At 45.7% G+C, this 25,758-nt stretch overlaps 1 protein-coding gene across 42 annotated transcripts in view; it reads right to left on the reverse strand.

Moving 5' to 3' along the window:
* Positions 1-25,758, reverse strand: part of clasp2 (cytoplasmic linker associated protein 2) — a 91,778-nt gene that overhangs the window by 45,842 nt on the left and 20,178 nt on the right. For 34 of the 42 annotated variants that reach the window (XM_082970172.1, XM_082970180.1, XM_082970173.1 and 31 more), the window contains 2 exons: positions 22,296-22,366; positions 2,270-2,407 (listed from right to left, as the gene is read on the reverse strand). In XM_082970172.1, coding sequence (XP_082826298.1) covers positions 2,270-2,407; positions 22,296-22,366 — 209 coding nt within the window. Of the gene's footprint in view, positions 1-2,269; positions 2,408-4,706; positions 4,897-20,134; positions 20,256-22,295; positions 22,367-23,433; positions 23,742-25,758 lie in introns of those variants that run through there. The other 8 variants (XM_082970184.1, XM_082970183.1, XM_082970177.1 and 5 more) reach the window with 4 other exon arrangements.

The raw sequence follows: 25,758 nt of genomic DNA on the forward strand, positions 1-25,758 counted from the left end.
GTGTTCCTAATGTTTGGCATACTCAGTGTATAACCTGATTCAACTGTACCATTGAAGTGCTACAGCATGGACACTATTCTCTCTCTCCAGATGGAGGGTGAATGCAGTGGGAAAGGAAGGAGAGATGATAGATGGCGGGAGGGGAGAGCGTCAAAAATCCCTGCGGCTAGTTTCCATTTCCAACTGCAGTAGATGGGCAGTTCTGCTACAACACAATCCATTTTCACAGGCTAGCTGCAACAGGCTAGCTGCAACAGGCTAGCTGCAGCGTGGAGATTGTGAGCCCAAGCCAGGGTTTGCTAACTCTGAGAACTATGGTACTGGAGGCTTTTGCTCCAGCCCTGCTCGAACATCTAGCTGCTAGCCTTCCCAGCTATGGTGTGTAAATGGACGCTGGGTGTGTTAGCCGTGTTTAGGGCTGAGGAGGATGATCCTATAGCAGCAGATTGTATGTTGCATAGATACACATGTTCCATAGTGTCTCAGAGATAGACGGGAATAGGGCCTCTAATACCACAGCTCTCTGAGCTTTCACCTCGCTCCATTTATTTTCCCTCTCTCTCGGTTTCTTTTTCTGTCCTCTCTCCGATTCTTTTCTCTCGGTTTCTTTCTTCTATCTCAGAGTCTTGTCTCTCTGTGTTCTCTCCTCTCTTCTGTTCTATCCTCTCTGTGTGAGCGGAGTGCGTGGGTGGAATGTAATTTAAATGCTAATTTAGCCACACAGGGAGCTAGCCTAGCATGCTAATATGCTAGCAGCACCAGAAGTTACACTAGCATGTTCCACACATTTCAGAACCCTCACTCACACACGTCGCTCATATCTCCTGATGTCTGATCCATCTGCTTGAATGAACACAGACAGGGTTGCTGTTACAGACAGAGAGCGAGAGGACCAGGACAGAGTTGCTGTAGCATCACCCTGAACTGTTACAGACATATACCAGCTAGATCAACCCTGGCCTCGATCAACCCTGGCCTCGATCAACCCTGGACGTGAGAGCACTGCTACCTTCCTCCCATACAGAGAGAGGAAGAGGAGGAGAGAGGGGAAAGGGGGATCAATAGAGGGAAATAGGCAGAAAAGACAAGTGCCCGTCTGTCAAACTTAGAATGCAGACTAAGATGAGTGAAAACAGAAAATAGAGAGAAGGAGTAATCTCCAGGGGATATTATCGTCGCTATCATAGATGTAATCAAAGGCATAGCTAATCAAGCCTGAGATATCAAGCCAAGATAGAGCCACAGAGATTTGACTGATGACATATAGAACTTCTGGTGAAGCAGCAAGAATATAAAGACATAAGTTATGGAGCCCAGATAAAAACAGCAGAGATGAGTGAGGATAGAGGATAAGGTCCTGTGAAGAAGCCAGAAAATCAACCCTCTGTCAGTCTGTTGGGTTTACTGGTCCAGCCGACCTGCTTAGAAAGCTAGTTCATCCCTCCCCGTCTGCATCCTTGTTTATCTGGCCATTATAAACTGGGTGGTTTGAGCCCTGAATGCTGATTGGCTGACAGCCGTGGTATATCAGACCACGGGTATGACAAAACATGTATTTTTACTGCTCTAATTACGTTGGTAACCAGTTTATAATTGCAATAAGGCACCTCAGGGGTTTGTGGTATATGGCCAATATACCACGGCTAAGGGCTGTGTCCAGACACTCTGTGTGGCGTTGTGCATAAGAACAGCCCTAAGCCGTGGTATATTGGCCATATATCACACCACCTCGGGCCTTATTGCTTAATTAGCCAGCCCAACTCAATGGCCTTGTGCTTAGTGTCCACCCTGAGATTGGAAGGTTAGGAGTTCGATGCCCGACCGATTCATACCAAAGACTGTAAAACTGAGACCCGATGAGTCTCTGCTTGGCACTCAGCATTAAGGAGATAGATTGGGGGTAAGATCTTGTGATAAACTAGGCTAGGGTCTTGTCCAGGGGTTGTACTTGTACAGAAACTGCCTCACGCTATGCAAACAGGACATAGACTCCTGCTCCTATATGAGCCGAGGCTCCTTACCCAGCCCAGGAGATATAATGTGATTAATAACGTTTGGGTTTTATACCAGACGTCTCAGCACTTCCGTTCTGGCCATCAAGCCAATGAGACTAATGATATGAAATCAATCGAAGGAACTTAATTTGCAAATGTCTCTTTTTATTCAAGTGTGATTACTCCTGGGTTACATAACGCCCAATGAATTATCAATAGATGCTTCTAAGAGGTGAGCAGGCCAGATTGGAGTTGAATAGGAGCTGGACTCTTACCTCCGATCTTGGGTCCTGTAGCGCTGGGTCTGCGTGCAGTAGAGGACTCTGCCGGCTTCTTGGGGATTTTGGGGACTTTGAAGGCAGCCTGAGCACGGTTCCCATCCGTACTGTCCACATCATCCTCAAAACTATGGTCTGAGAGAGAGAGAGAGAGATAATCATTCATAATACTGTAGTAACATTGTGATCATACATCATAATACTGTAGTAACATTTTTATCATACATATCTTTGATGACATTTCATTATTTCACCCTTCTGTCATTAACCTGTTTAGGATACGGGGCAGTATTTTCACTGCCGGATAAGAAACGTACCCGATTTAATCTGGTTATTACTCCTGCCCAGAAACTAGAATATGCATATAATTGTTTGATTTGGATAGAAAACACCCTAAAGGTTCTAAAACTGTTTGAATGGTGTCTGTGAGTATAACAGAACTCATATGGCAGGCCAAAACCTGAGAAGATTCTATACAGGAAGTGCCCTCTCTGACCCTTTCTTGGCCTTCTATAGCCTCTTTATCGAAAACACAGGATCTCTGCTGTAACGTGACATTTTCTAAGACTCCCATAGGCTCTCAGAAGGCGCCAGAATGTTGAATGATGACTCTGCAGTCCCTGGCTGAAAAACAGTAGCGCATTTGGATAGTGGTCGATCTGAGAACAATGAAACGGGCCTGCGTGTTCACATGAAGAGTCCATTTTACATTTTCAGTCTTTGAATGAAAACAACGTTGCCCGGTCGGAATATTATCGCTATTTTACGAGAAAAATCGCATAAAAATTGATTTTAAACAGCGTTTCACTTTGCTTCGAAGTACGGTAATGGAATATTTCAAAACATTTTGTCACGATACGCGCCGGCGCGTCACCCTTCGGATAGTGTCTTGAACGCAAGAACAAACGCAGCTATTTGGATATAACTATGGATTATTTGGAACCAAACCAACATTTGTTGTTGAAGTAGAAGTCCTGGGAGTGCATTCTGACGAAGAACAGCAAAGGTAATCCAATTTTTCTTATAGTAAATCTGATTTTGGTGACTGCCAAACTTGGTGGGTGTCAAAATAGCTAGCCATGATGGCCGGGCTATCTACTCAGAATATTGCAAAATGTGCTTTCACCGAAAAGCTATTTTAAAATCGGACATATCGAGTGCATAGAGGAGTTCTGTATCTATAATTCTTAAAATAATTGTTATGTTTTTTGTGAACGTTTATCGTGAGTAATTTAGTAAATTCACCGGAAGTTTCGGTGGGTATGCTAGTTCTGAACATCACATGCTAATGTAAAAAGCTGGTTTTTGATATAAATATGAACTTGATTGAACAAAACATGCATGTATTGTATAACATAATGTCCTAGGAGTGTCATCTGATGAAGATCATCAAAGGTTAGTGCTGCATTTAGCTGTGGTTTTGGTTTTTGTGACATTATATGCTAGCTTGAAAAATGGGTGTCTGATTATTTCTGGCTGGGTACTCTCCTGAGATAATCTAATGTTTTGCTTTCGTTGGAAAGCCTTTTTGAAATCGGACAATGTGGTTAGATAAAGGAGAGTCTTGTCTTTAAAATGGTGTAAAATAGTCATATGTTTGAAAAATTGAAGTTTTTCGATTTTTGAGGAGTTTGTAATTCGCGCCACGCCCTATCATTGGATATTGGAGCGGTGTTCCGCTAGCGGAACATCTAGATGTAAGAGGTTTTAAAGTAGTTAGCGAAAGGAGAGGAGGAGAGAGGAGGGAGGGAGGAGGAGAGAGAAGGAGGAGAGAAGAGAGGAGGTGAGGAGAGGAGAGAGGAGGAGAGGAGGTGAGGAGAGGAGAGGAGAGGAGAGAGGAGGAAAGGTCTTGGCTGAAGAAAAGAGCAAAGTCAGTGCTGATCAGTGATCAATAGTAATGACAGAAAGAGGCCACTGGCTGCAGGGAAAGTAGCTAATGCAGGCAATACACTAACACACACTGACCGCCTACACAATAATCACTAACTGAACATGTTTTCTAGCTGATAGACCCTGAGATCATGATGGCATACAACAGATACATTTACACCAAAACACACTGCACACACACCAGCAATCCACAGCATGGGAGATCTACCTCCATGTGCCTCAAAGCATGCATCAACCTGTGTATTATTAGAGACCCCTCCAAACACACCTCCAGCCGTGCAGCAGAGATGAAAGCGCTGGCAGAGAAACGCAGACACACTCAGTCGCTTTGACAACCACCGCACAGGGCTGAGAAATGCGCCAAAGCCACCACCCTACACCCCAACACACAGACGCACACAATGTCAAGAAAGACGGACACACACCAACAAACACAACCAACCCAGCCCTTATTCACACAAAGATACACCAGCTAAAACCAGCTCTAATTTATGCTCCTGCAGAAACACACACACACACACGGTGGGCCCAGCCCTGCACTCACAGTCACAGATGCGTTTGCAGATGAGGCGCCTCATGCCTCCAGGAGGGAGTGGTTTTAGGGCGCCCCCCTCTTCTCAGACCCGTACCCCAACACACACACCCCTCAAAACAGGTCTAGATACACACACCTTAACTGCCATCGAAAAACCCTCCACCCACACCACTGACGGCATTTTCTCTCTCCTCCCTCTCTCTTCATCTCTCATTCGCTCGATCGCTCTTCTCACCTCCTTCCCTCCGTGGCCAGGCAGCCAATCAGCGCAGAGGTGACATCATGGTGTAGCAGCCAGTGAGGAGGAAGGAGAGTGTGTGTGACGCCCCCAGAATATTAATATGGTTTCTCTAGCCTCCCTCACAGCAGCTAAGCTCATTACCATCGACATACACACCCAAACACACACCGCAGCATGACAGCGTATCACACACCGCAGCATGACAGCGTAACACACACCGCAGCATGACAGCGTAACACACACCGCAGCATGACAGCGTAACACACACCGCAGCATGACAGCGTAACACACACCGCAGCATGACAGCGTAACACACACCGCAGCATGACCGCTTAACACACACCGCAGCATGACAGCGTAACACACACCGCAGCATGACAGCTTAACACACACCGCAGCATGACAGCTTAACACACACCGCAGCATGACAGCTTAACACACACCGCAGCATGACAGCTTAACACACACCGCAGCATGACAGCGTAACACACACCGCAGCATGACAGCGTAACACACACCGCAGCATGACAGCGTAACACACACCGCAGCATGACAGCTTAACACACACCGCAGCATGACAGCGTAACACACACCGCAGCATGACAGCTTAACACACACCGCAGCATGACAGCGTAACACACACCGCAGCATGACAGCGTAACACACACCGCAGCATGACAGCGTAACACACACCGCAGCATGACAGCTTAACACACATGCTTTACAGTGTCTAATCATACTTCACATATTCTGATATCAATAACACACACACACACACACACACACACACACACACACACACACACACACACACACACACACACACACACACACACACACACACACACACACACACACACACACACACACACACACACACACACACACACACACACACACACACACACACACACACACAGCGAGAACAAAGGCTGAGTGGGCCATAGTGGCTGTGGAGGTGTAGAGATGGACAGATCAGGGGTGAGAGGAAGGCAGAGTGGAGGAGTAGGGAGGATCATGTCCCTCCAGCTGAGACCTGCTCTTTGAGTGTGTGTAGAGAGGCTCCACCCACACACACACAACCTGAATCGCAGTTCCATCTCAGGTGGGAATGTGTTAGGGTGTTGGGGTCATGTCAGGGTTCAGTGACCTAACACTTAATGAGAGAAGCTGCAGAGACACTGCAACAACCCTTATTACACCGCTACGACAACTACATTAACCCTTATTACACCGCTACGACAACTACATTAACCCTTATTACACCGCTACGACAACTACATTAACCCTTATTACACCGCTACGACAACTACATTAACCCTTATTACACCGCTACGACAACTACATTAACCCTTATTACACCGCTACGACAACCACATTAACCCTTATTACACCGCTACGACAACCACATTAACCCTTATTACACCGCTACGACAACTACATTAACCCTATTACACCGCTACGACAACCACATTAACCCTTATTACACCGCTACGACAACTACATTAACCCTTATTACACCGCTACGACAACTACATTAACCCTTATTACACCGCTACGACAACTACATTAACCCTTATTACACCGCTACGACAACTACATTAACCCTATTACACCTCTACGACAACTACATTAACCCTTATTACACCGCTACGACAACCACATTAACCCTATTACACCGCTACGACAACCACATTAACCCTTATTACACCGCTACGACAACCACATTAACCCTTATTACACCGCTACGACAACCACATTAACCCTTATTACACCGCTACGACAACTACATTAACCCTATTACACCGCTACGACAACCACATTAACCCTATTACACCGCTACGACAACCACATTAACCCTATCACACCGCTACGACAACCACATTAACCCTATTACACCGCTACGACAACCACATTAACCCTATTACACCGCTACGACAACCACATTAACCCTATTACACCGCTACGACAACCACATTAACCCTTATTACACCGCTACGACAACCACATTAACCCTATTACACCGCTACGACAACCACATTAACCCTTATTACACCGCTACGACAACTACATTAACCCTTATTACACCGCTACGACAACTACATTAACCCTTATTACACCGCTACGACAACTACATTAACCCTTATTACACCGCTACGACAACTACATTAACCCTTATTACACCGCTACGACAACTACATTAACCCTTATTACACCGCTACGACAACTACATTAACCCATTACACCGCTACGACAACCACATTAACCCTTATTACACCGCTACGACAACCACATTAACCCTTATTACACCGCTACGACAACCACATTAACCCTTATTACACCGCTACGACAACCACATTAACCCTTATTACACCGCTACGACAACTACATTAACCCTTATTACACCGCTACGACAACTACATTAACCCTTATTACACCGCTACGACAACTACATTAACCCTATTACACCGCTACGACAACTACATTAACCCTTATTACACCGCTACGACAACTACATTAACCCTTATTACACCGCTACGACAACTATATTAACCCTTATTACACCGCTACGACAACTACATTAACCCTATTACACCGCTACGACAACTACATTAACCCTATTACACCGCTACGACAACCACATTAACCCTATTACACCGCTACGACAACCACATTAACCCTTATTACACCGCTACGACAACTACATTAACCCTATTACACCGCTACGACAACTACATTAACCCTTATTACACCGCTACGACAACTACATTAACCCTTATTACACCGCTACGACAACTACATTAACCCTATTACACCGCTACGACAACTACATTAACCCTATTACACCGCTACGACAACTACATTAACCCTATTACACCGCTACGACAACCACATTAACCCTTATTACACCGCTACGACAACTATATTAACCCTATTACACCGCTACGACAACTACATTAACCCTTATTACACCGCTACGACAACTATATTAACCCTTTTCTATAACCCTTTCTTTAAAAAAGTATTTGTCTCCAAAATTGTTTGAGTGGTGGATTGTGGATGAAATCTCCCAGCCAGGAGTCATTGTAAATGCACACAGCTATAGAATTTAGAGTGCTATCCATTTCATTTTCATCATAAGTGGTTCCAACCAGTCAGCTGGTGTTTAATGACTCTAGATTGGGAGACAGACTCAAAGTTAATACATCACATTGAGTTTCTGCTTGATGCATTGCAATAGGAAATAGCATAACGGCATTATACTGGGAAAGATGGGTTAATCTGTGGACATCGGAGGGTTGGACTTAACAGAATGAATGGTGGATTGGCCAATGTGGATGAAAATCCAATGAGGAATGTATAATTATTTAACTACAGGTACCATAAATGTGAGCGAAATATCTGTTAGAAGAAGTAATGTTGTCCATTTGTTTACTCCAATTAGTGTAGGGATGGAAATGTTTAAATAAACTAAAAACAGTTGGATTAGAAATCACGCAAACAATTACAATGATACAACTGACAATATTAAAAGTTCATCTACTCCCAATTTCTTTTGTAAATTCTAATAAATACATCTGCCTGATGATGCTAATCATTTGCTAAAGACGCTTACAGTGGTGCTTTAACAGTGACACAGCCGCCTTAGGAGGATGAATCTCTGTCAAGGACGGAGCAAAGACACGAGAGAGAGAGAGAGAGAGAGAGAGAGAGAGGAGAGAGAGCGAGAGAGAGAGAGGAGAGAGAGAGAGCGAGAGAGAGAGCGAGCGAGCGAGAGAGCGAGCGAGAGAGCGAGCGAGAGAGGAGAGAGAGCGAGCGAGAGAGGAGAGAGAGCGAGCGAGAGAGGAGAGAGAGCGAGCGAGCGAGGAGAGAGAGCGAGCGAGAGAGAGAGCGAGCGAGAGAGCGAGAGAGAGCGAGAGAGAGCGAGAGAGAGCGAGAGAGAGCGAGAGAGAGCGAGCGAGAGAGAGCGAGAGAGAGCGAGAGAGGAGAGCGAGCGAGAGCGAGCGAGCAAGAGAGGAGAGCGAGCAAGAGAGGAGAGCGAGCAAGAGAGGAGAGCGAGCAAGAGAGGAGAGCGAGCAAGAGAGGAGAGCGAGCAAGAGAGGAGAGCGAGCGAGAGCGAGCGAGCGAGAGCGAGCAAGAGGAGAGCGAGAGAGAGCGAGCGAGAGGAGAGCGAGGGAGAGGAGAGCGAGGGAGAGCGAGAGGAGAGCGAGAGGAGAGCGAGAGGAGAGCGAGAGGAGAGCGAGAGGAGAGCGAGAGGAGAGATGGGGAAAGGGAGCTTTAGAGTGTGAAAATGAGGGAGTGCAAGATGGAGAGGACAGAGAAAGATTGGTAGAGAGAAAATGGAGGAAGAGAGAGAAAGGGAGGGATAGAGAGAAGAGAGAGAAAGGGAGGGATAGAGAGAAGAGAGAGAAAGGGAGGGATAGAGAGAAAGGGAGGGATAGAGAGAAAGGGAGGGATAGAGAGAAGAGAGAGAAAGGGAGGGATAGAGAGAAGAGAGAGAAAGGGAGGGATAGAGAGAAAGGGAGGGATAGAGAGAAGAGAGAGAAAGGGAGGGATAGAGAGAAAGGGAGGGATAGAGAGAAGAGAGAGAAAGGGAGGGATAGAGAGAAAGGGAGGGATAGAGAGAAGAGAGAGAATGGAAAAGAGGGAGGGATCATTCATGGTGAGCAGACTGTACAGGCTGTTGCCATGACAACCCGGAGAGACGGATCCTCTGGGGAGAAGAGCAGTGAGACAAAATCATCACTAACCAACCCAATAACTTAACTGACTGTAGCAGTTTGAGATTATGTAGGCTATTCCATTTTCTTTATGAAAATAAGCTGATCCTGGCCTTTATATTTACAATTTATTCCTGATATTTTGGCTTAATTAATGGTGTTTCTGTTCCACCCAAAAAAGGAAAATTGAGCTCCATACCGCATCGCTGTGCACATCCCAAATGTTGTAACAATGCGTAGGGCTCCGTAAAGCTCTGTATTGACATGATTGGTTGATGATAGGTGGGGGCGGGAGGTCCTGTATAAACACAAACTCACTTCCTTGACAACTTCGTTCACAACAGGTCTGCTCAACAGCTACGTGAAGCGCAGGAAGTGTGAATGCCCTGACTTCTGCAGAGGGCGTATCACAGGCCAGTGCAGACTTCAGATTGACCATGCAGCACATTTAACAAATGTTGTTTTTGTAGACAGAAAGAACCAGAAATTGGGGGATTTTCTCATGTAAGTCAGCTATTATGAGAGTTTCTGCTGGCTATTGTCCAATTTAAAGGCTTGAACCGAGGACCTAATAAACCCGCCACGGTTGTTGCCTCTGCCTGTTGGAGGTGGAGTTCCAGAGGTCACAGGTGTGCCTGGCTGGATTGTGCCTCCATCACCTCGTCCCTCGCCCCCTTCAACACATGACTATCCGCCAAAGCAGCCTGGCACTCCCCCAATGTGGCCTTGCTCTGTAAAGACTAAATCTATTGCTAGTCTTTACTGTTTGCTGCACATTTTTACATTGTATTCCATTTCCAGTGAGACTATTCAAGCAATAGACTCACTGATGGAAGAAGATGAGCGATCGGCAAAGGCCATCAAGAATCTGCTGGCATCACGGCACAACATCGCTCTAATCAAGGTCAGAAGACAGTTGAAGAAACTTGAGTGGATTTATCCTATTTTATTCGGTTATAATTTATCTGTGCTTAGTAGCCAAGGCTATATGGTTACGCCATCAACTTGTTCATTTAGCAGACATCAGTCTCGTATATTCTGTCAACACAAAGTGTATATTTTACAGTAAGATTATCATGGAATATAACAGAACATTTCTGTTTCTCTTACAAAAATAAAATATTACAGTGTAACAGAAGTTAAAGGTGCTACATGGTCAATCCGACGTCTGCATTGGCCGTGCAGCATTTACAGTGAAATCTCTGCAGAAGTCAGGACATTCATACTTCTCGTGCTTCGTGGAGCATCACAGAGCTGTTGAGCAGAGCTGTTGTGAAGGAAGCTGTCAAGGAAGTGAGTTTGTTAATACAGGACCTTCCGCCCCCACCTACCGCCAACCAATCATGTCAATGTGAAGCTATACAGAGCCCTCCGCATTGTTAAAACATGTGGGATGCGTACGACGATGCTGTACGGAGCTCAATTTGGTGTCTGCATGCCTCGGGAGGCTCCACCATTGTGTCACACCATCCATACGGAGCCTCCGACTCCTGTTTTCAGATCAACCATAAATTGGCTTTTATGATATGGATGTAATAGGAAACAGTCCAGTAATAGGCTAAGTTACAGCTTCTTCTGACAAAGTAGGAAAAAAAAGATGGCATTTTTTCAGGTGTGGTTGTGCATGCGGGACAGAGGAAGAACAATTCTTACACTATTGTTCTTAACTCAATCACCCTCTTCTTCATCGTCATCATTCAGTTCATTCAAATTCAATCATGAATTATCAGCACAATCATCCGTTTCTATCTGGTTTATATCGTCCATTCATTGATGTCACTCATTCAGCGAGGAGAGAGACACATTGGTGTGAAGTGTTGGTACCCAGACGCTAAATCAGCGGTCTAACTCCCCCTTGCGGTAGTCTGGTCCAATGACCCAGTGATGCAATGGGTCTGTCTATCTATTAGAGCTTTCTCTATCCTCTCTGGGTAGATTGAGTCATGCTACAGTAGCTATGGTGGAATCTCCCTCATGCTTACACCAATCCAATGGTTTTAAAGTGAGGGGAAGGGCAGAGTTCAGGGAATCAGCTCTGGTCAGAGGGGAATGGGAATAGTGGTTTGGTGTCAGTATGTAAACCTTAAAGACATGGTCCGGTACTTTGGCAACTGATAAAGTTTTTTTGTTTTGTTTTTACCTCCCGCTTTGGGCCGAGTGTATCAATGTGTATTTCATACATGCATAATCTATGAGCAGAATTACTATTTTACCTCAATTAGCCATGAAATCCCTAGTTTGAAGCAACTGTTTTTCTTGAAGCTGTGCCACACCATTTTCCCTACATTTCCCCCTCACGTGGGCCAGCCCCCTAGCAATTTGAGTTCTAGCCAATGAGTTTCTTCCCCTCGCAGTTGAGTGACAGCTAGAAGGGCCTGCCCAGCGTTATCCAAAGAAGTTGCTGGGCGGGCCCAATGGCTCAGTGGACACAGCAGAGTAAGAGAGAGAGTGAGCAATGACGTGGCACTACATGGCCAAAAGTATTTTGACACAGCTTCAAATTAGTGGATTCAGCTTTTTCTGCCACACTCATTGCTGACAAGTATATAAAAATCATGCACACCGCCATGTAATCTCCATAGACAAACATTGGCAGTAGAATGGCTTTACTGAAGAGCTCAGTGCTTTTCAACTTGGCACCGTCATAGGATGCCACTTTTCGAACAAGTTAGTCAAATTTCTGCCCTGCTAGAGCTGCCCCAGTCAACTGTAAGTGCTGTTACTGTGAAGTGGAAACTTCTAGGAGCAACAACGGCTCAGCCACGAGGTGGTAGGCCACACAAGCGTGAGAAGGGGACTGCCGAATGCTGAAGCGTGTTCCAAACTGCCTCTGGAAGCAACGTCAGCACAATAACTGTTTGTTGGTAGCTTCATTGGACTATGGAGCAGTGGAAACGTGTTCTCTGGAGTGATGAATCACACTTTAACATCAGTCAGTCTGATGGATACATCTGGGTTTGGTGGATGCCAGGAGAATGCTACCTGCCCCAATGCTCAAGTGTCAACTGTAAAGTTTGGTGGAGGAGGAATAATGGTCTGGGGCTGTTTGGTAAACGCTACAGCAGACAATGACATTCTAGATGATTCTGTGCTTCCAATTTTGTGGCAACAGTTTGGAGAAGGCCCTTTCCGGTTTCAGCATGACAGTCTATCACAGTGCCATCCGTTTTGTCACCAAAGCCCCATACACTACCCACCACTGCGACCTGTATGCTCTCGTTGGTTGGCCCTCGCTTCATACTCGTCGCCAAACCCACTGGCTACAGGTTATCTACAAGTCTCTGCTAGGTAAAGCCCCGCCTTATCTCAGCTCACTGGTCACCATAGCAGCACCCACTCGTAGCACGCGCTCCAGCAGGTATATCTCACTGGTCACCCCCGAAGTCAATTCCTCCTTTGGTCGCCTTTCCTTGCAGTTCTCTGCTGCCAATGACTGGAAAGAACTGCAAAAATCACTGAAGCTGGAGACTCACATCTCCCTCACTAGCTTTAAGCACCAGCTGTCATAGAAGCTCACAGATCACTGCACCTGTACATAGCCCATCTGTAAACAGCCCATCTATCTACCTCATCCCCATACTGTATTAATTTATTTATCTTGCTCCTTTGCACCCCAGTATCTCTACTTGCACATTCATCTTCTGCACATCTACCATTCCAGTGTTTAATTGCTATATTGTAATTACTTCGCCACCATGGCCTATTTATTGCCTTAACTCTCTTATCTTACCTCATTTGCACTCACTGTATATAGACTTTTAGTTTTCTTTTTTTCTACTGTGTTATTGACTGTATGTTTTGTTTATTCCATGTGTAACTCTGTGTTGTTGTATGTGTCGAATTGCTATGCTTTATCTTGGCTAGGTCGCAGTTGCAAATGAGAACTTGTTCTCAACTAGCCTACCTGGTTAAATAAAGGTGAAATAAAAAAATACAAAATGCCCCTGTGCACAAAGCGTACAGAAATGGTTTGTCGAGATCGGTGTGGAAGAACTTGACTGGCCTGCACAGAGCCCTGACCTCAACCCAACAGAACACCTTTGGGATGAATTGGAACGCCGACTGCGAGCCAGGCCTAATCGCTCAACATCAGTGCCTAACCTCACTAATGCTCGTGGCTGAATGGAAGCAAGTCTCCTCAGTAATGTTCCAACATCTAGTGGAAAGCCTTCCCAGAAGAGTGGAGTCTGATATAGCAGAAAAGGGGGGACCAACTCCATATTAATGCCCATGATTTTGGAATGAGATGTTCGACGAACAGGTGTCCACATCATTTTGGCCATGTAGTGTATCTGAACATAGGTGATGTAGTACGCAATTTTAGGGGACCACTTTCGGCTCGGGAGTGCTACTTTCAGAACTACTGCCTAAAAAGTATACAAAAAACTGAGAATCTCTTTAAATGTGAGAATCAGTTCAAATTAAATCACAGCTCTGTCACATCAACAAAATCCCCCATAGCATGCAACAAGGTGAGCGCACGTACACACTCCATGTGCACTGAGGAGTGTTGCCATGGATACGGCTGTAAGGTATGCCCTCCATTTTTGAGTCAAATAGACAGAAGGTAAGAAAGGCAGAGGCCAAGAGACAGAAAAATAGAGAATGAAATGACAAGAAGGATGTTATAGAGCAGGGGTAGGCCAACTACAACCCACAGGCCGCATCCGGCCCGCAAAATAAATTACTTTTTGGGGTAAAAAAAATAATAAATCAGATTTTTTTTAAATACTCCAGGCCACACTTGAACATCTACAACTTGATAAAAAGTATGTATAAATTATAATTGACCTATATATTTTCAAATAACTGACATGTTTCTGGGCAGCAAATACATTTTGACCCCTGATAGACAGTGTAGAAAACATTAAGAACACCTTCCTAATATTGAGTTGCACCTTCTGCCCTCAGAACAGCCTGAATTCACCAGGGCATGGACTCTACAAGCTGTCCAAAGTGTTCCACAGGGATGCTGGCCCATGTTGACTCCAATAATTCCCCACAATTTAGTAGACACTCTTATCCAGAGCGACTTACTGTAGTGAGTGAATACATTTTCATACTGGTCCTTGTGGGAATGGAACCCACCACTCTGGCATTACAAGCGTCATGTTCTACCAACTGAACAACTGACATTCAAACCCCGTTCAAATCGTTTGTCTTGCCCATTCACCCTCTGAATGGTAAACATACACAATCCATGTCTCAATTGTCTCAAGGCTTAAAAATCATTTTTTAACCTGTCTCCCCTTCATCTACACTGATTAAAGTGGGTTTAACAGGTGACATCCGTACGGGATCATAGCTTCACCTGGGCAGTCTATGTTTACATCTACATACCACCACAGACCGAATGCTGGCACTAAGACCGCACTGAATGAGCTGTATTCCGTCATAAGCAAACAGGAGAATACTCATCCAGAGGCAGCGCTCCTAGTGGCCGGGGACTTTAAACCACCTTTACTCCACACACAGAGATGCGTACAAAGCTCTCCCTCACCCTCCATTTAGCAAATCTGACTTTGCCTCTATCCTCCGGAGTCCTGCTTACAAGCAAAAATTAAAGCAAGAAGCACCAGTGACTCGGTCAATAAAAAAAGTGGTCAGATAAAGCAGATGCTAAACTACGGGACTGTTTTGCCAGCAGAGATGGGAATATGTTCTGGGATTCCACCAATGGCTTTGGGGAGTCCACCACATCAGTCAATGGCTTCATCAATAAGTGCATTGATGACTTCGTCCCCACAGTGACCGTACGTACATACCCCAACCAGAAGCCATGGATTACAGGCAACATCCGCACTGAGCTAAAGGCTAGAGCTGCCGCTTTCAAGGAGCGGAACTCTAACCCTGAAGCTTATAAGAAATCCCGCTATGCCCTCCAATGAACCATCAAACAGGCAAAGCGTCAATACAGGACTAAGATCGACTCGTATTACACCGGCTCCGACGCTCGTCGGATGTGGCAGGGCTTGCAAACCATTACAGACTACAAAGGGAAGCACAGCCGAGAGCTGCCCAGTGACACAAGCCTACCAGACGAGCTAAACTAATTCAATGCTCGCGTCGATGCAAATAGCATGAGAGCACCAGCTGTTCCGGACGACTGTGTGATCACACTCTCCGCAGCCGATGTGAATAAGACCTTAAAACAGGTCAACATTCACAAGGCCACAGGGTCAGATGGATTACCAGGACGTGTACTGCGAGCATGCGCTGACCAACTGGCAAGTGTCTTCACTGACATTTTCAACCTCTCCCTGTTCGAGTCTGTAATACCAACATGTTTTAAGCAGACCACCATAGTCCTTGTGCCCAAGGAAGCAAAGGTAATCTGCCTAAATGACTACCGACCCGTAGCACTCACGAAGTGCTTTGAAAGGCTGGTCATGGCTCACATCAACACCATCATCCCAGAAACCCTAGACACACTCCAATTTGCATACCGCCCTAACAGATCCACAGATGATGCAATCTCTGTGGCACTCCACACTGCCCTTTCCCACCTGGACAAAAGGAACACCTATGTGAGAATGTTATTCATTGACTACAGCTCCGTGTTCAACACCATATTGCCCTCAAAGCTCATCAATAAGTTAAGGACCCTGGGACAAAATACCTCCCTCTGCAACTGGAGCCTGGACTTCGTGACGGGCCGCCCCCAGGTGGTAAGTGTAGGTAACAACACATCCGCCACGCTGATCCTCAACAGAGGCCCCTCAGGGGTGCGTGCTCAGTCCCCTCCTGTACTCCCTGTTCACTCATGACTGCACGGCCAGGCACAACTCCATCATTAAGTTTGCCTGATCACTGACAATGACGAGACAGCCTATAGGAAGGAGGTCAGAGACCTGGCAGTGTGGTGGCAGGACAACAACCTCTCCTTCAACGTGATCAAGACAAAGGAGATGATTGTGGACTACAGGAAAAGGAGGACTGAGCATGCCCCCATTCTTATCGACGGGGCTGTCGTGGAGCAGGTTGAGAACTTCAAGTTCCTTGGCGTCCACGTCACCAACAAACTAACATGGTCCAAGCACACCAAGACAGTCGCAAAGAGGGCTCAACAAAACCTATTCCCCCTCAGGAGACTGAAAAGATTTCGCATGGGTCCTCAGATGCTGAAAAGGTTCTACAGCTGCAACATAGAGAGCATCCTGACTGGTTGCATCACTGCCTGGTATGGCAACTGCTCGGCCTCCGCCCGCAAGGCAATACAGAGGGTAGTGCGTACGGCCCAGTACATCACTGGGGCCAAGCTTCCTGCCATCCAGGACCTCTATACCAGGCGGTGTCAGAGGAAGGCCTTAAAAATGGTCAAAGTCTCCAGCCACCCTAGTCATAGACTGTTCTCTCTGCTACCGCATGGTAAGCGGTACCGGAGCGCCAAGTGTAGGTCCAAGAGGCTTCTAAACAGCTTCTACCCCCAAGCCATAAGACTCCTGAACACCTAATAAAATGGCTACCCAGACTATTTGCATTGCCCTTTCCCTCTTTTACGCCGCTGCTACTCTCTGTTATTATCTATGCATAGTCACTTTAATAACTCTACCTACATGTACATATTACCTCAATTACCTCGACTAACCGGTGCCCCCGCACACTGACTCTGTACCCCTGTATATAGTCTCGCTATTGTTATTTTACTGCTGCTCTTTAATTACTTGTTCCTTTTATTTCTTATTGTTATTCATATTTTTTTTTTTACTGTATTCTTGGTTAGGGGCTTGTAAGTAAGCATTTCACTCTAAGGTCTACACCTGTTGTATTTGGCGCATTTGACTAATAACATTTGATTTGTCATGGAAAGAGCAGGTGTTCCTAATGTTTTATACACTCAGTGTAGAATGATATGAGGTGACATGCTCAGTTATAATCCACCCATCTACTGACTGCTACAGGCAGAACTAAAACCATTTAAAGAGAAAGCACACATGCACTCCCCAGTCCCCAATCCGAAATAAACTTTTAGGTTTCAGATACACAAACCAAACATGCAGAGGCAAACACACACTCTCCAATCCCCAATCCATGTGAAAATGATCCCAGAGTCATTCCCATGCAGGGAAGAGGGGAAACATAATCCACATTCTAAGAACGTCACACACACAGCCAAAAAATTCATCCGTAACAAAACCACCCAGCAAGCAACACAAATTTGGTGGAGCATTGTAAAATAACGACATGCGAGCAAACACATAAAATATATTTCCATTCAAAATCCTATTTTCACTAACCTAACCCTAAACCTAACTCTAATTGTAACTTTAAAGCTTAAAATAGCCTTTGTCCTCATGGGGAAGTGAGAAATGTAGTCACGAGGGAGAAGATTGTTTTACTATCCTTGTGTACCGAAAATCCTTGTGTGTGTGGGGGATTTTAGGTACACACTAGAATGGAAGAACAAGACCACACACACAACCATCTCAAAGACACATACAAAACACAGGCATTTTGTCAATGCTCTGCAGAAATGTGTTTGTGTCCACAGGGGGGCAGCACTAGCCTGTATCTGTGAAACAACAAAAACAAAGGAAGAAGACTCTTGGAAGGAAGACTGACAGTTGCTACATCACTCACACTAAACTAAAGACAGAGCACTCTGACTGCACCCGGCAGTGTGCATGTTCACATTTGTCCTATTTCCCTCATGTACTAATTGTAGTAGTACACACTTGTGAATTGGAAATGTTTTTTTGCCTATCCCAACTCTCTGAGAGTCCCTCAGAGAGTGGGGGTCAAGGCCAGGGTCAGCCATCAACTTATACCCCTGGAGCAATTAGGGTTGAGTGCCTTGCTCAAGGACACAGACAGGTTTTTCACTGTCAGCTCGGGGATTCGAACCAGCCAACTTTCGTTTGGAAAGTAGAACATTAGCTAGCTAGGAACACAACACACTCAGGAACAGGATTGGTACACCGAGGCCCTTCTGTACCAACATCACGTGTGTGTGTGTATGGTAATCTGTTCTAAGCTGCAGAAGCACACACTATAAACATATTTTCACGCCGGGGCAGGAGTCAGGCCGGTGTGACACAGACACAGATCCAATCCACACAAGCCGACTGACTAAACATGCCAACACAGTTCCACATATGAACAGCCAATACATAGCATGTGACGAGGATATCAATAAATACCCAATGTGGAGCCGGACATGCCTTGATAGCAATACTGCCCTAAAATGCCATAACAGTATGTTTAAATACAGTACTATGACGAAGGATGATTCTCCTTGGTTGTCTTCGTTTTGGAGATGGACGCAATACGATAGAAATCTGTGAGACTAGGAGACAAGGAGATGAGGAGAGGAGACTAGGATATGAAACAAGGAGGTTGAGAGGAAACAAGGATGCAATGATATGAAACAAGGAGATGAGGAAACAAGCAAAATTAACAAGTAGATGAAACAAGGAGACAAGGTGATGGAACAAGGAGATGAGGATAGGAAACAAGGAGATGAGGATAGGAAACAAGGAGATGAGCAGCACAGACACCGAACCGTTCCATTTTCAGGTCAAGAACAGGGATAGACCATAATAATAAAATGGCAGCGTAACCGTGGAAACAGGCTACCCTGGAAACGGGGTCACGCTATCCTCTGCAGAGACGGAGAGGCATTGATGCAGAATGAGCTTGTCTGTGTGTGTGTGTGTGTGTGTGTGTGTGTGTGTGTGTGTGTGTGTGTGTGTGTGTGTCACTGTCAACAATGCACCACTAAGCAGCCGATGAAGCTACTGAGGGTCAGTTTGCAGTGCACTCAATTACTCTGGGCTACTGCGTAGTGTGTGTGTTCTTACATTTGAGTGAGGCACAGAGAGAAGCCAGCAGCAGTGACACACATTACCCTCTCTCTCTCACACACACACCTTAAATGTGAGTTTCAGTTTAAAGTCTAACAGTCTTAAACAAAACCTCTCTCTCTCACCAAAGACACCCAGTGTCCTACCTACACACACCTGACCTACAAACTACTGGAGAGAGAAAGAGTTGGGAGAGAAGAGGGAGTATGGAGAGAGTAGGAAGGGAAGAGAGAGAGTAGGAAGGGAAGAGAGAGAGTAGGAAGGGAGAGAGAGAGAGAAGGAAGGGAGAGAGAGAGAGAAGGAAGGGAGAGAGAGAGAGAAGGAAGGGAGAGAGAGAGAGAAGGAAGGGAGAGAGAGAGAGAAGGAAGGGAGAGAGAGAGAGAAGGAAGGAAGGGAGAGAGAGAGAGAGTAGGGAGAGAAGAGGGAGTAGGGAGAGAAGAGGGAGTAGGGAGAGAAGAGGGAGTAGGGAGAGAAGAGGGAGTAGGGAGAGAAGAGGGAGTAGGGAGAGAAGAGGGAGTAGGGAGAGAAGAGGGAGTAGGGAGGGAAGAGGGAGTAGGGAGGGAGAAAGAGAAATCAATCCCAGTCACATACACTCAAAATGTCTTTGTCTGGGGATAGTTTAACTAACTCAGAGTAACCAAAGAGCCAAAGATTACACACACACACACTCACCATATCCCTCGCCTCCGACAGCCATAATAAGTGTGTAGAGAAATTCTCTCCTTTCTTTTCAGTTTTCCTTCATTTGCTTGCTCTCTCTCATTCCCTGTCATGATGAATCAGGGAAAAGCAGTGGCAGGCACAGCTCTGAGGCCCTGGTACAACTGCAGATCTCTCTCTTCCCCTTCCCTCCCTCCCTCCCTCCCTCTCCCTCTCTCCTCCCTCTTTCCCGTTCCCTCTGTGGCTCCCAGCAACAGCTGTGTTGAGCCTTCAGAATAATAACAGCCCCACAGTCAGTGTGTGTGTGCTCTTCGTCCCTGACAATGCAGTCTGGCTTCCTGTTTCTTTACCGTGTTCTAAATGTGTGTGCTGCGTTTGGCTGATGGTGTGTGTGTGTGTGTGTGTGTGTGTGTGTGTGTGTGTGTGTGTGTGTGTGTGTGTGTGTGTGTGTGTGTGTGTTTGACTGATATCGTATGTTCTGTCCTCTGGTTGGAGCTTTGGGTTTACTGTTTGGGGGGGTAAACAGAGTCCACATCAGAATGGGACAGAACAAGAGCTAGGACTGACCTTCCAGTGTCTCTGCAGGAGGACGAGGAGGCCAAAGCCCACTGCCCTCTCTGAAGGGATCCGAACTGAAACCCCATGGGAGTGCAGGGGTTAAACCTAACCACCCCATGTCTTAACCCCCTCTGTGATCCCCTCAGAATAAAAGTACCTCAACAGACTGCTTATAGAGAGACTGACGAAGGAGCAGATAAATTACAGTACAACAAATACAATACAAACTGTAGACAACTGAAAACTAGAACTTTACATCCAAACTACAACTCCACAAAAAACTGGAATTTGGTTGCTTTTTTGTTTATAAAGATTTGCAGTTGTAGTCTATAATTTGTCTGGTTACAAATTATAGACTACAACTGCAAATCTTTATAAACAAAAAAGCAACCAAATTCCAATGTCAAAACCAAATGAACCACACTACCACCATACAACCACACTACCACCATACAACCACACTACCACCATACAACCACACTACCACCATACAACCACACTACCACCATACAACCACACTACCACCATACAACCACACTACCACCATACAACCACACTACCACCATACAACCACACTACCACCATACAACCACACTACCACCATACAACCACACTACCACCATACAACCACACTACCACCATACAACCACACTACCACCATACAACCACACTACCACCATACAACCACACTACCACCATACAACCACACTACCACCATACAACCACACTACCACCATACAACCACACTACCACCATACAACCACACTACCACACTACCACCATACAACCACACTACCACTATACAACCACACTACCACTATACAACCACACTACCACTATACAACCACACTACCACTATACAACCACACTACCACTATACAACCACACTACCACTATACAACCACACTACCACTATACAACCACACTACCACTATACAACCACACTACCACTATACAACCACACTACCACTATACAACCACACTACCATTACAAACTGGGTGGTTCCAGCCCTGAATGCTGATTGGCTGACAGCCTTGGTATATCAGACCATATACCATGGGTATGGCAAAGCAAATATTTGTACCGATGTAATTATGTTGGTAACCAGTTTATAATTGCAATAAGGCACCTCAGGGGTTTGTGGTATATGGCCAATATACCACGGCTAAGGGCTGTGTCCAGACACTCTGTGTGGCGTTGTGCATAAGAACAGCCCTAAGCCGTGGTATATTGGCCATATATCACACCTCCTTGGGCCTTATTGCTTAAATATATAACCAAACTACAAATATACAACTTTACGACCAAACTACAACCTTAAAACCTAACTACAACTTCACAACCAAAAAACATTCCAACTGCCTGGTAACAGCAGCAGGTCTTGTGTTGCTAGGCAGGGATTTGGTCCAACCAGACAGCAGATATGTGAAGTCTGGAGACGAAACTCCTGAGAGATCAGACTAGTAATCCTATTGGACCCTCTGACAGACTTTCTAGACACACACAGCCACAAGATCAGCCAGACCACAGCACTAGCCCACATGGGAGGCAAAGAGGGACAAACAGCACAAAGACAAAAAAGCAACAATGAAAATGAGGGAGGGAGAGACTCACCGTGACTGGGGCTGAGCGCCATGTTCCCAGAATTCAATGCTTCATCAAAACGGCCGTATATTGTCTGTAACCTGGAGACAAGAGACGGGAAAGGTCGTCAGAATACACACAGCAACATATGAGTAATCTGGATAGCGTGACAGGAGAGAGAAAACAGCAACACGTGTTGTCTGAAGGTGGGTGTGTCTCACATGCTACTAACATGACTCTCCCAAGCAAAGGTGAAGCATCAGCATCTGAACCTACAGTACCTCTGACCCAAACTACAGTACCTCTGACCCAAACTACAGTACCTCTGACCCAAACTACAGTACCTCTGACCCAAACTACAGTACCTCTGACCCAAACTACAGTACCTCTGACCCAAACTACAGTACCTCTGACCCAAACTACAGTACCTCTGACCCAAACACACTGAAATGACTAGAATTAGTGTGGGGAAACAGATTTGAGCTCTACTCCTATTGAGGACATTAATAGTGACAGCATGCTGATCATCCAGACATCTTCTCATTGCCATTAATGAGAGTGTTGGAGTCAGAACAGAAGACTGTTCTGAGCTTCAGGCTGAGTGTCACCATCTCAATAACACAGCACCGCAGGAATCCTAACGAAGTCTACGACGTCACAGACAGAACCTCTGTAACATCTGCTACACACACACTCTGGTCACGTCAGCTACCACATACCGGTACATCTGTAACAAAACACACATTATTACTTACACACACTCACACACACACTCTGGTCACGTCAGCTACCACATACCGGTACATCTGTAACAAAACACACATTATTACTTACACACACTCACACACACACACACTCTGGTCACGTCAGCTACCACATACCGGTACATCTGTAACAAAACACACATTATTACTTACACACACTCACACACTCTGGTCACGTCAGCTACCACATACCGGTACATCTGTAACAAAACACACATTATTACTTACACACTCACACACACACTCTGGTCACGTCAGCTACCACATACCAGTACATCTGTAACAAAACACACACATTATTACTTACACACACACACACACACACCCCCCCCCCCAAAGGATAAGGTTGAGATTAATAACGATAAGACCAGAGCAAACGTGTGTGTGTGTGTGTGCATACACACCGTCCTTCTAGCAGTCAAACCCCCAGACAGCTTAGCTCTCCTGATTACTGACGATTAGCGATAGGCTCCTCAGCTGCGTAGCATTTCCACACCGCTCAACAATTAGCCGACATTAGCATTTCCATATTGATTTATGCTCCGAATTAGCATAGCGTAGCGTACCCTAGCCGTTATCCAAATGAGCATAGCGATATCATTTCCATATGGGATGATTAATGGGTCAGCGTGTTGCTGCGTAGCGTAGCGTAGCTCCCATGCTACTGTCACGCTGGAGTCTTCTGCTCTTTGTATCTAACATGGTGCAGTGACTCAGAGACGGAAGGAGGGAGAGAGGGAGAAAATGAAAGAGGGAGGGGACAAGGGAGGTAGGGAGGAGGGAGGGGGAGGAAAGAAACAGCAGGAGACAAACGCATATTACGCCGCACGGGCGAAGCACCACCCATCATCTCTCAGACACATACACCACCGGAAAAGGTTCAATCTCTGGGAAGGGCTTTGTGTGTGTTTTGTATGACATGGAGCAAGGCAGTGTTTGTGTGACAGCGCAGACATGCTGTTCCCCTTCACATAACCTCCCACACAGATTTCAAAAGGGGGAGGGGCTTTGGCACTGCCAGCACAGGGAGAGAAAGGCTGCCCCTCTCCCTCCCTCATTACATTTCCTCACAGTCTTTCCTATTCCCACTCCTTTCGTTTGTCACATTTACCATAGATACCCCTTCGTCTTCTCCTTCCCTCTCCACTCCTGGCCAAAGCTCTCTCACCCGATCCCACAATCATCTTTCTTTCTCAAAATCATTCCCTTTCCACCTCTTTCTTATCCCAGCTCTACATATTTCATCCTCCTCTCCCTCTGTCCATCTCCCACTCCCCCTTCTCTTTCACCTTTTCCTGATATGTGATCTGGTCATCTAGGCCTCTGGCTGCACCCCCATTACACACACACACACACACACACACACACACACACTTTAAAACAGGCCTAAGCAGACAACGCTGTCACTGAATAGAATGTTCTCTCCCAGACAGTGTTTGTCTGTATCAGTTAACATCACAGCATGTGACAGACAAAACACTATTTATTCATACAGGAGAGGAAGAGAGATGGAGAGCGAGGAAGAGAGAGAGGGGAGACTGTGCTCAGAATGACAACACTCCAGGCTCCTTATTATGGTAACCACGGTGACCAGAGCAAGTCACTCAATGGAGCTCTTCAGAGACTGCACACTCCTCCCCTTCTCTGTATTGTCCAGTGCCCTCTCCCACTCTCTCTGTCCCTCCTCCCCTTTTCCTTTCTCCCTCTCTTCCTTTCCTCCCCCTTGTATTGTCCAGTATAAAGTGTCTCTGTGTGTGACTGTGTGAGGGGCAGAGTGGAGCATGGTGTGGACTGGGACAGAGACCGAGCCAACACGTTTAGTATTCCCAGTCAAAACCACTTTGACACTCGTCATTCAGTAATAAAGTACATGGCAACAGAACCCACGGAGACTAGCCAGACAGAACTGCCATTTTTTTTTTAACAGGCTAGCATTCGACAGGTTTCTCCAAAAAGTGTCAACAACAATGGTGTGACAACTAGAGGTTGACCGAATAATCGGCATGGCCGATTAATTAGGGATGATTTCAAGTTTTCATAACAAAAATCGGTATTCGCCAAACGGGGGATGATTTAACAAAAGCGCATTCGTGAAAAAAGCACAATCGTTGCACGTACCTAACCATAAACATCAATGCCTTTCCTAAAATCAATACACACAAGTATATATATATATTTTGTTAAACCTGCATATTTAGTTAAAAGAAATCCAGGTTAGCAGGCAATATTAACTAGGGAAATTGTGTCACTTCTCTTGCGTTCATTGCACGCAGAGTCAGGGTATATGCAACAGTTTGGGCCGCCTGGATCGTTGCGAACTAATTTGCCAGGATTTTTCAAAATTATGACCTAACATTGAAGGTTGTGCAATGTAACAGCAATATTTAGACTTAGGGTTTGCCGCCCGTTCGATAAAATATGGAACGGTTCCGTATTTCACTGAAAGAATAAACGTTTTATTTTCAAAATGATAGTTTCTGGATTTGACCATATTAATGACCAACGGCTTGTATTTCTGTGTTTATTATATTATAATTAAGTCTATGATTTGATAGAGCAGTCTGAGCGGTGGTAGGCGGCAGCAGGCTCGTAAGCATTCATTCAAACTTCACTGCGTTTGCCAGCAGCTCTTAGCAATGCTTGCTTCACAGCGCTGTTTATGACTTCAAACCCATCTACTCCTGAGATTAGGCTGGCAATACTAAAGTGCCTATAAGAACATCCAATAG

The sequence above is a fragment of the Salmo salar genome, chromosome 27, assembly GCF_965601325.2.
Source record: "Salmo salar chromosome 27, fSalSal1, whole genome shotgun sequence".
Classification (NCBI taxonomy): Eukaryota; Metazoa; Chordata; class Actinopteri; order Salmoniformes; family Salmonidae; genus Salmo; species Salmo salar.